General features: G+C 51.6%; 2 protein-coding genes across 13 annotated transcripts in view; one reads left to right on the forward strand and one right to left on the reverse strand.

Moving 5' to 3' along the window:
* Nucleotides 1–1,488: 1,488 nt before the first annotated feature.
* The window catches only part of Blcap (BLCAP apoptosis inducing factor), a 28,784-nt gene continuing 16,889 nt past the window's right edge, over nucleotides 1,489–13,383 (forward strand). For 7 of the 11 annotated variants that reach the window (XR_001872101.2, XR_003847413.1, XR_003847409.1 and 4 more), the window contains exon 1: nucleotides 1,489–2,065. Coding sequence is in view for 3 of the 11 variants with exons in the window: in XM_029557496.1 (XP_029413356.1) it covers nucleotides 2,050–2,065 (16 nt within the window). In the remaining 8 variants the exon portion in view is untranslated. Of the gene's footprint in view, nucleotides 2,066–2,130; nucleotides 2,270–2,788; nucleotides 5,233–9,972; nucleotides 11,907–13,383 lie in introns of those variants that run through there. The other 4 variants (XR_003847414.1, XR_003847415.1, XM_008855670.3 and 1 more) reach the window with 4 other exon arrangements.
* Nucleotides 5,664–9,813, reverse strand: Nnat (neuronatin). 2 transcript variants are annotated; one of them, XM_008855668.3, is made up of 3 exons: nucleotides 7,893–9,813; nucleotides 7,621–7,708; nucleotides 5,664–6,672 (listed from the first exon to the last, which is right to left on the reverse strand). In XM_008855668.3, the coding sequence occupies exons 1-3, from the start codon at nucleotides 7,962–7,964 to the stop codon at nucleotides 6,443–6,445; spliced, it is 390 nt and encodes a 129-aa protein (XP_008853890.1). In that variant the 5' UTR covers nucleotides 7,965–9,813; the 3' UTR covers nucleotides 5,664–6,442. The 2 variants fall into 2 exon arrangements, with proteins under 2 accessions (XP_008853890.1, XP_008853889.1); XM_008855667.3 differs by lacking the exon at nucleotides 7,621–7,708 and adding an exon at nucleotides 6,900–6,980 and having other exon boundaries at nucleotides 6,472–6,672; nucleotides 7,893–9,798.

The raw sequence follows: 13,383 nt of genomic DNA on the forward strand, positions 1-13,383 counted from the left end.
CATCCCCTTGTTTCTCACCAGCACCATGAAGAGTCACCTGTGTGCTGCCAGTGTCCCAGCAACCCTTCTGAGTGCCAGTCTCAGGAAACTGCCTCTCAGCTCTGCCCACTACATGATGCCCAGGCATTTCAGCCAATACTTCTGAAAGCCATACTTCAGATTGCTGCCTACAACCTGTTCTTTCCTCAGACTTTCACCCTTTCATACCCAAGGCCAAAGCCTTAGGTGTCACTGCCTGTGCCTCAGTGGCTGGCTGACAAGTCCAGTCTGATGCTCTGTTAGTTCTCTAAGCCACCACCTGTGTGAGTCATCATTACTTTATTCATGGAAAGCTGCAAGGGTCTCTTAGTGGATCTCCTACCCCCATCCTCATTTTCATGCCTTCTAAGCCAGGCAGCCAGTGGCTTTGCAGACACCCAAAGTCCTCTTCATTACCCCCAAAGGGTTCCCCATGCCTTTTAAGATACGATTCAAATCCATAACCAAGGATTGTCCTATTCCTAGCTTACCTCCCACTCTCCCTAGGGCTGTCACCTTCATAAAAGGCACACATGCCCCTCATTCACAACTCAATCTGCCAAGGGGACTCCTCCACCACTCCTGTTCAGACACCAGGATCCCATTAATTTCCCATAACCACATGCCTAATTATGTACGGATCTGATTTAAAGTATTTATGTTACAGTAACAAGAAAGGCCTGTTAGAGAAAAGTCCTGGTCAAAAGAATAAAATCTGAGCCAGGTCAATCACCTGACCCAGGGACCACCCCTCGGAGGCGTGTTCACCTTAAGATGTGCTAAAGAGATAGGAGGAATAATTAATGCTTTAATGAGGCAGTGAACTTTTCCTGCCTGGAATCCCTACGCCCTAAGGCAGAAGCTTATGGACCGCTCGTGTCTTCGTAAGTTCACCTGCTTTTGAAAAGTGTAACTTCTCTCCTTTTCTACTTTCTATCACCCTTCTAAGCATGCTTTCCTTAACACTCTGGGCCACCCCAACATTTTGAGTTTCTTTACTCTTTCTCTAAAACTTCCCTCCCTGCCTTGTGGCTGCCATATGTCTGACCCCCGTGCCGGCTTAAACCCGCTTGGGGCACGGTTGGTTTTTGTTTTGTTTTTTCTCTCCTCATCATCCTCCATTCTCTTCCTCTGGGCACACGCTGAGATTTACAGCTTGCCTGCCCAGAGAGTTTTTCTTTTAAACTCTAATAAAATTGTCCTTAAACTTCCGTCTGAGTCCATGCTTAAATTCTTTTATTAATGCGTCTAAGAATCCTAAAAGATGACCCCACTTTCCACTGTATCATTTTGTAGTAATTACTGAGTGACAGTCTCTTCTCTGCCCTTCAATACTTATCCTCTAGACTGAGAGCAAACTGGCGTCAGGAGCCTGTCTACCTCCTTACCCGCTAGCATTGCGCTTGCGCACGGTAAGTGCTCAGGAATGTGCCTAATTTGCTAATAGGGAACACACTGAATCATCCACCCCTTAACAACCTTGAGGTAGGCATTTCATCAACCACAAGGAACCACGTTCTGAGCCTCGGTCTTTGTCCTTGATTGAAAGGGACAAACTTTGAGCCACTATAAAGTTTTCCTGGAGTCCACGGACCCCACGGTGAGCAAACAACAGGGGAATCGACCTCATCAGAGCCACTAGGCAACTACCCCGCAGAGCACTCAGAGCAAGGATCACAATCTGCTGCATATGCATGAGGGGGCCATGGGCCCGAGGTTCGGGGCTGCCCACGCTGTGCCTGACTAAAAATTCTTTGGGCTTGAAGGCCTTGGCTCCCCATAATTTTATTTAAGTACGTAGGAAGTATCTAAAGGACTGTCCAAGGCGGATGCTCAGGGCAGAGCGGCAAAGAGCCACCCACTTGGGACACTCTGATCAGGCGTCTGCCATAGATAGCCCGATCGGGGTCCTCGGGCCGCTCGCCTAGAAGACCGAGGGGGCGTCTCCCCAGCTCCTGCGGCGTCGGTGGCGAGCTGAGGCGGAGGCCAGCTTGCAGCAGTGACGGCGACGGCGACAGTGGCGGCGGCGCCATGGCGGGGCTCGCAGGTACCGTGGCGTCGCCCGCCTGGGCGGGGTGAGAGGCCCTCGGCGCGAGCGCGCCGCCATGTTGGCCTTCCGGGGTCACCTTAGGCGCCGCTCGGTCCTTCGCTGGGGTTTCCTTTCCGCGGGGGGCAGGGGCACCCGGGCCCGGCGTCTAGTGACTCCGCTTCCCTCCGGGCTGGGCCTCGAGGGTCATTTCCCGGCCCCAAGGTGGGTCCCCTGGCTCCCCAGTGACACTCTGGTCTCCAAGGTCAGCGCGCTCCGGGTTGGGGCGGGGGGTGCGACCACCACCTCTTCCACCCGGGTTCCCCCGCGAGGGGCTGGGCTTCTGAGGGCCTGCCCCCCGCCCCCGCCACTTCAGTCTGTCTTTCCATCCGAAGGGGCGTGGGGAAGGCAGAACGGGCTCCCTAGCCCCTGTTTTTGCTGTCTGGGGTGCCTGGGACGCTCTGCTTCGGGTCCCGGGCACTTCTCACTGCCTCAAACTTTACATCCAGACCGGACACCCGTTCCCTCTCCTCCGGTGTGTGGGAAGTGATCCTCAAGGGCAGCTGGAAGAACGGAATGTCTGTCATCCCGTTGTAGCCTGGAAAGGAAGAATGGGGGATGGGGACAGTCGCTTTTTTCCTTCCTCCTTCCAAACCTCCTTTAGTTTTCTTCGAGGTCTCCTCTCCCTTTTCAGCTGGGAAACTGGGGTCTGTTCCAGAAAAGAAATGGCCTTTCTGTTTATAGGTTTGGATCGTCTTTTGTCCCTTTCAGGGAACTGATGTGTTGGGGACGGCTTCCCTGCCCTGCCTGACATGGTCCAACCAGCCTGTCAGCCTTCTGTGGACGCTACACCAAAGCCGGGACCAAAAAAATTCCAGCTTATGTGCTCATACAAAGTGTTAGAGCTTGCTTACTTGATTAAATCAGAAATTCACTAATGTCAAGCATTCCTGTTAAAAGGTTCTGTTTCTGGAACTTTGGTTGTGTTCCAGGGACCAGATCAATTTTATATCTGAAATTTGTTATCTTAGCGTCGCTGCCAAAACCAATTTAACCTCTTATCTGTATCATGTTGTTTTAAAGAGGAATCTGGGTTAGGCCATCCTCGTTTTGTTGTCTATCTTTGAAGCACATGCATTCCATTGCAAGCCTGTCACTAGTGTGCTCTACCTAGAGCCATGTGTTGCCTTCCTCCTTGACTTCCAGCTCTGCTTTGGGAATGCTCAGGAATCTGGATCCTGCTGCGGGGGGCAGGGTGATTTCCAGAAAAGATGGTGACAAACATGCCTGGGGGGGGCGCATACAGAAAGTCAGTGGTAACCCAGAAAAAGAGACTGTTGACAGACTAGTATTGTGTTTATGTGCATGGATACACATTGTTAAATCTCCTGGAGGAAATTAACTGTAAGTTCAGACTCTCCCTTTGGGGTGTTAGCTCCTGAGATCCATGTTTGAAAATAGGTATTAAGTGGCTAACAGAAAGCCTGCTCTTCTTAAAGCCCATGTGTAGCTACACTGACTGGCTCCACAGCCAAAGCTCAAAAAAAACTTGTTCCTTGTCCTGCCCTCAGACATCTCTTCCTTCAGTCACAGTTCAGATACTCTGTGGATAAAGATAACTGTGTCACCTAGTACCCAACCTTGAAAAGCTGTGGTTCTTGGTGCCCCCCCTACCCCACTGTCCTTGTGGGGTGGAGGTAGCAACCTTTTCAGGAAAAGGGGGCATTTAACTTTGTATATTAAGGGCTCCGCAATAAAAGAAGACCTACCATTGCTATCTGAGAATAAAATGCTTTCAGAGTATATAGTTTGTGGAAACGTATTATAAATAAGGTGTGTTTAGATGAGGCTTGCAGGTATTACACAGGGGTGGGATATGTACACATTATTTCTGCCTTCTGTAGTGGATTTAAATTGCTACCAGAACAGCAGGGCTTGGGGTTAGAGGGTGAAATTTCACAGTCACCAGGGCAGCCTTTCCCTGGAAGTCTTCACCTCAACCACACTCAGCACTCCTGGTGGATAGGTGGAGGGAAAAGACTTTACCATGGTCATCTAGAAAGCCCAGGGTTTCTCATCAGCCTCTTGCCCTGGAGTTGGGGGACAGACTGTGCAGTGTCCAGAGTAGCCAGACCCTTCCATGCTGTTTGACCTGCCTCACTTGGCATCTGACATGGGCTGAGGTTAGAGTGTATGAGCAGTGGGGTAACAGTGGGCCCACCTTTCCACGTTTCCAAGGGTGGGAGAGTCAGCCTTCATTGAGAACTCATTTTGAAATGTACCCATGGCTCAGTGGTTTTAGTGTGGCAAACAACAGAAATTCCCAATCAGGGAGGATGTATGGGTGCTGTCTGCCTGTGAACCAAAGGACCCTCCCCACACTCATGTTTTAGTAGCAGCTGTAGCTGCCTTCCTGAGGAAGCTGGAGTCCTGAGTACACATCCCATCCAAATCCTGAGGAGTCCTGACTCACTGATGTGTATGAGGGTCACTGAAACCTTAGTAGGAAACTAAAAGTGAAGGCAAGGAAGTAAGCTGACTCAGTAGCCTAGGCTCATTTGATGGATGGCAAATTCCAAACCAGACTGTTCTGTACTCTTGTCCCCCATGATTCTCTGGGCTGAACAAAGGTCTAAATGTTTTCAGAGGTACTGAGAAACAGACTTACTTATGGGCTAGAGACACATCAGAGTTCAAGAGGGTGAAGTTCTTTGCCTGAGTGTGTGACAACTGTGACTAAGGGATTTAAGGAAGTGTCAGGAGAGACTGATGGCCTTGCAATTCACTAACTTAAACAGGTGTGCAGTGACAGGGTTAGATAAAGCCAGAGAGGAGACTAAACAGGTGGCAGGACCATTTGGTGAGGCAGTCAGCTGACCCATGTAAGAAGAACCCTGGCTCACTGAGGAGGGAAGCAGAGCAGTCAGCCCATCCTGCCTGATGTAATGGGAGGGGAAAGTACAGGCCAGGAATGTGGTAAGGACGTTTAAGATGGGGAGGCCATCCTGAGAAAAAAAGTGGTATGGGATGTGGAGGGCCACCAAGGCCAGACAGGATGGCCTTGGAGTGATCCTGGGGCCTGGAGCATTGAGCTGGGTGGAGGAGGCACCTTGCCATACTTTCTGTCTCATGCTCATTCTCCAAGCCCTGTAGTCGTCTGTGTAGTGTCATGTCCCGTCCGTGTCCCCGTCCCCCCCCCCCGCCCCTGCAGTCAGTTCCTTAGGGATTCTGGATGGAGACCTGTAGCATAGCTTTATGCTCTCAAGTCAACTCCCATGGTCCTCAGTACCCCATTTTGAAGACCAATCCCTCCCATCTTTCCCAAATTAATAACTTCCCAAATTAATGCCCCCTTATCCCAAGACCACCAAGTAAAGGTACCCATCAACCTGGAGAGGGCCAATTGTCCTTTATTCCCCCACAGGTGAATGCCACGTTCCTCGTTGGGGAGGGGAAATAGTCCTTTATCTCAGGACAGTGTTGAAATGAGGCCGGATATGAGGGTTCCAGTTCATTCCTGTTTTGTTGCCCCCCCCCAAGTAATGTGCCACTCCACAATGGGTTCATAAGCCCCACCTTAGACACTTGGGTTGTCACAAAAGAAGCCACAAGAGACAACTCTTTGGTGCGCCTCCACTGCCCTGCAGAGCCCTAGGACACTGAGAGACAGAGGAGGTACCTTTTTTATTTTTTGAGGAGGGAGTCCCTGATCTCCAGGAGCTTACAATCTAGCTGGGGGAACACAACTAATGCACACAAACAATCAGTACAGTTAGCAATTACCACAATATTGAGCACAACTGCTGCTGCATGAGATCAGGGAGAGCAAGATCAATGAGGGCCCCAGGGGTCGGAGAAGGCGTTTTTGGTAAATGTGGGGTTCCTTTACTGTTTGAGAAGGTCCAAATCAAATGACACATTTTGGGGAAAGGGGCTTGGAAGGCAGGGGAAAGGGGGAATGAGGGAGCAAGGCAGAAATGCGCGTGCAGTGGGCAAGGGACAGTGCGAGAGGGCCCTGCTGAACTTCTTAACCCTCTTCCTCCCTCACGCCCTCCTGTCCTGCCCTCCTGTCCTGCCGCAGCACGCAGTTGACTCTTCTCTGCTGCTCCGAGATTAAGGGCTTCAGCTGGTGGTGTCAGAATGTCCATTCTGCTGACCGGTGGGATGTTTCCATCTCTGGTGTGGCCTCCTGGCTTGGCTGTGACTTGCAGGCTGCGGTGGTGCTGTTCAACTTGGACTAGATCAGAATGCGGTGCCTACACCCAGATCTCGAGGATTTGCTCCCCTCTTCCCCCTCCTCTCCCACCCGCCGGCAGTGGGACCGGTGCAGAGGGGGTTGGGAAGGGATCTGTGTCTTCATCATTGTCGGTGCTGCTTCTCCGGGGGCCTACTGGCCCCTCACTGACCTTGGCAAGTGCTCCTCTGACGAGGGAGCACAGGGGACCCCCCATTCCTGCGCGGCACTGGCTCCTGTGCTGGCCGAGATGCACAGGAGCATCTGATGACACGGCCGCCCAGGGCTGGGAGCTCGGCCCTCAGTTGGGGGCTCGCTGCCTGCGCTCCCCCAGCACCTGCCGCCCGGTCTGGGACACCGTGTACGCCAGCTTCTGCAGGGAGTACCTGAACACCTGCGATGAGAGACCCAGGACCCACCCTTAGCAGGGTGCGGTGACTAGGTCGCCTGCCGTGCTTCCTTGCCCTCCCCCGCCCCGCCCCTGGCCCCGCCCGCCGGTCCAGCATAGCGGGAGAGGCGGGCCGGGCACAGCTTGTCCACGAGTCAGGGCAGCTGGAGCTTGTCCAACTGTGCTGAGAGCTGCATGGCGGCAAGCTGATTGGACCCACAACTTAGGTATACCTCACTTCTCGCAATGGGCTGTGTCCCTGGAGGATTTCGAAAAGCGAATCCTACCCAGTAAATGCAGCATTCCAGGAACACCTTGAAGGAAATATGCGATTCCTTTGGCAAAGGAACCCTTTAGCAGGGAACGCTTCCTGCAAAGGGAGCTCTTGGGAAAGATGGTTTTGTGGACAAAGCGCCTTCTTCCGATTTATCTTTAGGAAAAGCACTTTTGCCGCCTTTTTTCCCCATAAAGTGATTTCTCCTTTTTTGGAAGCGCCTTTCCCCTTCCATTTTTCTTGTGAAGGGCTTTTTCCTCTCATTGTTTTATTCAAAGTGTTTTTGTCCAATTCAGTTTTTTTTTTATTGTTGTTGTTCCTTTGTCTAATTTTTTGCAGTGCGCTTTAATGCAATTTTTTTTTTACCAAGTGCTTTTGTCTGGTTTATTTTCCTGCAATGCGCGTTTTCTCTATTTTCTCCCCTTTAATTACTTTGTCTCTAATTTGTTGTAAGGTTCTTTTTATAAAGTTTTTTTTTTCTGATAAGTGCCTTTTTCTAACTTCTTTTTTATCCCATTCCACAAGTGTTGTGTGTGTATATATGTGTGTTTTTAAATAAAAATTCCCGCAATGCGCAATTTTTAAGGTAAAAATTCTTTTGGTGGGCGAGCTTAAAACTCACAACCAGGCGCCCCGCCTCCCTCCTGGGCTCGAGTCTGGGTATAGCGGGTTCGTCTTACCGCGTTGGTCGGGATCGTCCGCAGCGGGCGACCGCCGCACCCCTGAGTCTTTGTTCCCGGCCTGGCGCGGGCGCCTTGGGGACAGGGTCTGCGCGAGGATGTGGGCACGGGGAACGGGCGGGGACGAATGGTACCACTGCGGCACTTGGGTAGGCAGGGATCGCGGCAATCGGGATAGGATGGGTCGGGGAGGCGGCAATTGGGACGCGGGTTAAGGGTTCCCGGGGCGCACTTCGGGGACCCTCTCCCACCCAAAGCCCCAGTGTGCTCACCTGCAGCAGCACGCGAAAGATGTACCAGCCGATGATGAGCAGTTCCGCCGAGGCTGCTGCCACTGCCGCCATGGTTCCGAGAGTGAGTGGTTGAGAGCGAGGGTTCGCTGAGGTCCACTGGTCTCTGAGTCCGCTGTTGGGCGCACTGCCGCAACCGGGGTGGCTGTGCCTTAAGTACCCTCAGGCCACCTGAGTGCGCATGCGTGCTTGGGGGGTGTTAATGAGGGGGGTGGCGGGGGGCGCTTCTCATTCGCCAGGAAAGAAAAAAATCCATCTGCTCTTTCCGCACCGACCCCCACCTCCTGAGTCCCATTGTAGCCCCCTTCCAGAAGATTCCGCCATGCCCACAATTGAAATTTGGTGTAAAATGAAGGGGAATCACAACTCTTAGAGTTTAGAGTGAGGGTAGGGGTGTAAGCCTCTTGGTGAGGCACACCTTGGTCTGCAAATTGGAGCCCCGCGTCGGTGCCACGCCAAAACGGACCTACACCAGGATGGAAACCCGAAGTTAGGGAGGTCTATCTAACCCGCAGAGCAAAAAGTACTCCTTTCAGGAGCCTTGCCACGGGTCCCTGCTCAGCACTGCTAATAACCAGTGAGTTTTACGCCCATGCCATCTGCTTTGTGAGGGTCCCTGATCGCGTTCCTCTTCCCTGATTTTTCGCGTCCTGCTTCTTATCGTAGTTAGGAAATTGGGAGCTGCCGCGCGCGCGCGCGGGCGCTAGTGGCTGCGATTTGGAGCTGGACCCGTGCGCCAAAGCACTCCGGGAGGGATGCAGGACGGAGGGATGCAGGACGGATTGGCGCCCTTTGTGTGCATGAAAGGCTTACGCTCTACCAAGCAGTGTTCGGAATGTGTTTTGGGGATCGTTTTCTACGGGACAGATGATAGAAATCTTGGTCTTGTGCTCCCCTCCCCCAAGCCCTGGTAGGTCTGCCCGAGCCGGCGTGGTTCTTTGTACCCGTTGCGCCTGGCGGCTGGAGCGTAGAGTAGGATTTTACTACAACTTCCAAGGTTACGGCTACCATTGCCCAGTTTCATAGTGAAGCTAGTCCCTCCCAGAACGTGATCTTGCAGATCCCTAGTAGAGCGCGAGTTTTGTGGGTCTCAGAGCAATGGTGGCGGGGCGGGGGGGGGGGTCCTTTGTGGAGTATGGGCTTTGCAGGCAGGAAGACTAAATCGTGGTCTGCAAGTAGGGCCCAGTCCCACCATCCCAGTGGCCCTGGAAAGCACCTCTTTACAGCAAACTACCCGGCACAGAGACCAACTGGTATTTGTCCCTCTGTGGACAGGATATTCTAATTAAAAGCTCGTAGAGGTCAAGGTTCTATACATTGCCAGTAGCAGAAGGAGGTATAGAGGTACAGTGATTCAAGGAGTTCTGTTTGGAGAAAGTAGCAACCCCCCCCCCCCAATTGACTTTGGAAGAAGTTGGCTAGCTTGAGCAAAATTACAGGCTATTTGAAAAAAGCAAGCTTGGCCCAGGCTGCCTTCATAAAACAAAATAAAATATCTGATGGCACTTTAATTGTGCTTTCTCAGAGCTTGCCAGCATCTGAGGATCTGTTGCCTCCCATCTCCAGGTTAGCAGTGCACAGGTAACTGCTTTCACTTGACACACTCTTGTGGCGCACAGCAGCTGCATATCTGAAAGCCTAGTTAAGAGTCCTTCCTTACCACATGGGGGCACAGCACCAAGCCCATGGTGTCCTGTGGCAACCACAGGGCGGTATTGTGAGGTCTGGGCCCTTTGAGGACGGGCTACAGCCCCAGGAGGCGATACATGATCTCTGCTGGGCAGGACCCAGGCAAAGCCAGTCCACTGCGGACCGTTCCCTCCTGGGAGCCCCCAGTAGAAGCCCAGAGGGGGATACCCCAAGAGGCTGTCTGAGCTGATTTCTTGGATAAGAGTAGGCCTTCATGGGTGGGTAGGGAGGAAAGGGCATTCACGTTTGCTGTTGATGTAAATCATGATCCATTTTCCCAAATAAGTATACATTTTGTTCCTGTTTTTTTGTTTGTTTGTTTTGTCTGTCTGTCTGTCTGTTCTTTGTCTGTTGTGTTGACTTTTCTCTTCAGGATCCCTGCTGCCTTGGTGATCCCGGGCTGACAGCCAGAGAGCACAGCGGCTCAGCTCCTGGAGAGAGGGTCGAAGAAAGCAGAGGGCAGCCACCTGTGCCTGCTGGCTCCCATTAGGTCGGTTCCTGCAGCGGTGCGTGGCAGCCTTGGTGAAGGCCCTGCCCGGCAGAGATCATGTATTGCCTCCAGTGGCTGCTGCCCGTCCTCCTCATCCCCAAGCCCCTCAACCCCGCCCTGTGGTTCAGCCACTCCATGTTCATGGGCTTCTACCTGCTCAGCTTCCTCCTGGAACGGAAGCCTTGCACAATATGTGCCTTGGTTTTCCTGGCAGCCCTCTTCCTCATCTGCTATAGCTGCTGGGGAAACTGTTTCCTGTACCACTGCTCCGATTCCCCACTTCCAGAATCAGCCCATGACCCTGGTGTTGTGGGCACCTAATGGCTGCTGAGTTAGCTTTCCAAGGAAGCAGAAGACGGGAGGGAGACATTGACATAGGTCATAAAGCATTGGAGTTTCAAATCCCGCGGCCTGCGGGTGCCACATTCCTGACGGCGCCTTTTTGGCCTGTGATGTTTCATCCTTATAATGTGAATGATGGCACTGACCGGTGCTTTTATTGTAGAGTCCTGTAGTCGTGGGTGGTCTTGTGGTTGTGTGTTCTGTCAACATCTGGGTCCCGGCTGACAGGTTGGCCCACCCCCTTGCCTCATCACTGCAGAGAGTCTACATTCATCCTGGTCAACTGCCTCGTGTGACCTGGGCAGATAAAATGCCAGTCTCGTTGTCACCTCCATGACCCCTCCTCGTCAGGATCTCCCTCCTTCCCTCATCAGCCCCTCTCCTGAGTTCCCTGTAATTCTCCCCCATCCCTTTCCTTCTGGGGGGAGTACCTGTCCAAGACAGGGCTTGTTTTTGCACTTATCTCCAATTTGAAGAGATTGCTGATGCCCGAGAGCCTCGCTTTTCATCCTTCCTTCCCTGTTCAGCAGGTGAGATGGAATCACGTCTCAACTGTCTCCCACAAACCTCCAGTATTTCCTCTGCCTCATTTTTAAAAAAGAAGCAACAGAGAGATGTTGCTCTTTGACCTGGGTGTCTGGGCTCATGCATTCTAGCCCAGCCTCTCTCCCTTTGCCCTTCTTTCCTCCTGCCTCTCTCAGCCATCCTGAGGAGATATCTTCATGTCTCCTATGCATGCTCTGCAGGAGGGAGATGTGGTGTGTTCATGTAGACCCAGAGGTCCCTAGCTGAGTGAATGGGAAAGTACTGTGTGTTTCATAGCAGCCATGATCCCCTTGATAGGTGTTCGGGTATTTTTTGATGTGCCGTGTGTGTGTGTGTGTGTGTGTGTGTGTGTGTGTGTGTGTGTACACCAATACATGTGTATATTCCTTTTGGAGAAGCTTTACCGAATGTGTTCTGATTTTGAGATTTAGTAGTAGTAGCTAGCTGTAGTAGGTCTTGCTGCAATTTTTATTTAGCATGGGGATTGCAGTGACTAGCACAGTGGACTCCAAGGTGATTCAGACAAGACCCAGGGGAGCAGTGGCCATTGTCCTCCCGCCAGGAGCTTCTTCATTCCTGTGCACATAGACTGTACACTCTGAAGAATACATGGGAAGACTTGGTGACTTGCTACTTGCTCTTTATTTTTTTCCCCGTTCCCACAACAAGTGTTGGCAATGAGACTTGGTCCTGACTCCTGCCCACTGGGGATCAGCATGATTGTCCTTCTAGTCGGAAACGCCCCTCTTTCTTGCCTGAGAAGGGAAGGTGGTGGGCTGGGCACAGGACAGAACTGGAAGCAGACATCTAGAGAATGGGACTTTGAGGCCACACTTGTGAAACACTTGGACTGCTGTTCTAGAGCTTTTATTTCTGGTATGTTCGTTGCACAGCTGTTTGAAATGTTTAATAAAGCTTTATAAACTTTATGGTTTTATGTGGCTGTAGTCCATTTGGGTCGTGGTATTGGATTTCTGAGTTGATGGGGGGGCAGGGAGAAGCACACAGGGGCTGAGTCCTTGGCGCCAAAGTACCTTAGCCCGAAAATTTGATCTGTTCTCTGGAGAGCAGATGGTGGGGCTGGGGGAGGGGAAGCAGAGGGCAGACCAGGCGGTGAACAGGAGGGAGTCTGAAAGTTTTCAGAGATGAGACGTGGGCTTCTCAGCTCCCATGGCTTCCTGCCTGAAACTGTTTCCTCCATAGGAGACTTGAGTAACCAGTCTCTTGACAAACAAGACAGCTGGGGCTCCAATCAGCAAGGGTTTTTATGATGCTGCTTTTGAAGTAAAAATAAAAGTGAAGCCCCTTATGGCATTTCAAGTGGAGAAGTAAATAAGGTTAGCCATCCACCTAGTGGACCCAAGGCAATGGCTAGACACACAAGAGTGTGACAGTCCCATGCTGTAGGTGTGGCCAGGACCCAGGAGACAAAGCGGGGCAATTTGTCAAGGTCCTATGCTGAGCATCCTCTTCCACCTCTCTCTGTCCCTCAGAAAGCAGAACTGTTGTGGGGGGCTGCGAGGTGATACTGTGAAAGGTTTGGTAAATTCCAGGAAATTCACCTGTCCTGCCTCAACTTTCACTTTATTGTGTGCAGTTTCCTCCTGCTCTTTGGCATCTCCCCACCACCGCGTCCTCCCTTTTTAATTACTAGCATTGCTGATCTATACTCTCATCTTGTTTACAACTTACTGAAGAGCCAGGTATAGTGACTTAACACCTGTAATCGTAACACTCAGGAAATGGAGACAGGAGAATTGCTGTAAGTTCTGGGCCAGCCTGGGCTACAAAGTGAGACCCTGTCCAAAACAAACAAAAATTAATGACGTGCCTGTTTTAGAGGTGTTTTCTTTGAAAACCTTAGTGGTCATACCTACTTCTGTGGTGCTTTTTGTCTTCATTCTTTGCTGTGTGTGGCTGTTCAGGGTTCTGCAAAGCTTGGAAAGCTCAAGAGCTGGACATAGGGAAAGGCTGGTTTTTGTTCAACAGACCCTGTACCAGGCTTGCTGGAGATTTCAGGACAAAACCCAGGCCTGACACTCCAGGACCTCATGATTCTAGCTTAGTGGGGAGACTTAACAAAATAGACAACTGCAAATTCCAAAAACAAACCAAACAAATAAAAGCTTTTGTGTTCCTCTTCTCCTGTGGAGGCACCTGGATCATAAATGAAGCCAAGATCATTGCTTATTTTGCTCTCCCTCAGAAAGCAGCTTTCTGTTGTAGGTCATACAGCTTGAGAGTCACGGGCCTCCCTCCAAAAGATATGTGGCTCTTTCTGCAGGGAGCCAGGAGCCCACCCCTTGAAAGGTACCTGCCACATCAGCATTCTGTCTGCCCAGCAGAGCTTCCCACCCACCCAGCATCCCACCCCTCTTCCTGAAATGCTTTTCAGGAAAACAAAAA

This window comes from Nannospalax galili, unplaced genomic scaffold, assembly GCF_000622305.1.
Source record: "Nannospalax galili isolate Female #2095 unplaced genomic scaffold, S.galili_v1.0 scaffold228, whole genome shotgun sequence".
Lineage (NCBI taxonomy): Eukaryota > Metazoa > Chordata > Mammalia > Rodentia > Spalacidae > Nannospalax > Nannospalax galili.

Coding starts and splice junctions, on each gene's coding strand:
- Nnat (XM_008855668.3), bottom strand. CDS start 7,964: ATGGCGGCAGTGGCAGCAGCCTCGGCGGAACTGCTCATCATCGGCTGG. Junction 7,709..7,892: donor TCTTTCGCGTGCTGCTGCAG/GTGAGCACACTG, acceptor ATCCTCGCGCAG/ACCCTGTCCCCAAGGCGCCC. Junction 6,673..7,620: donor GGACGATCCCGACCAACGCG/GTAAGACGAACC, acceptor CTCTCATCGCAG/GTGTTCAGGTACTCCCTGCA.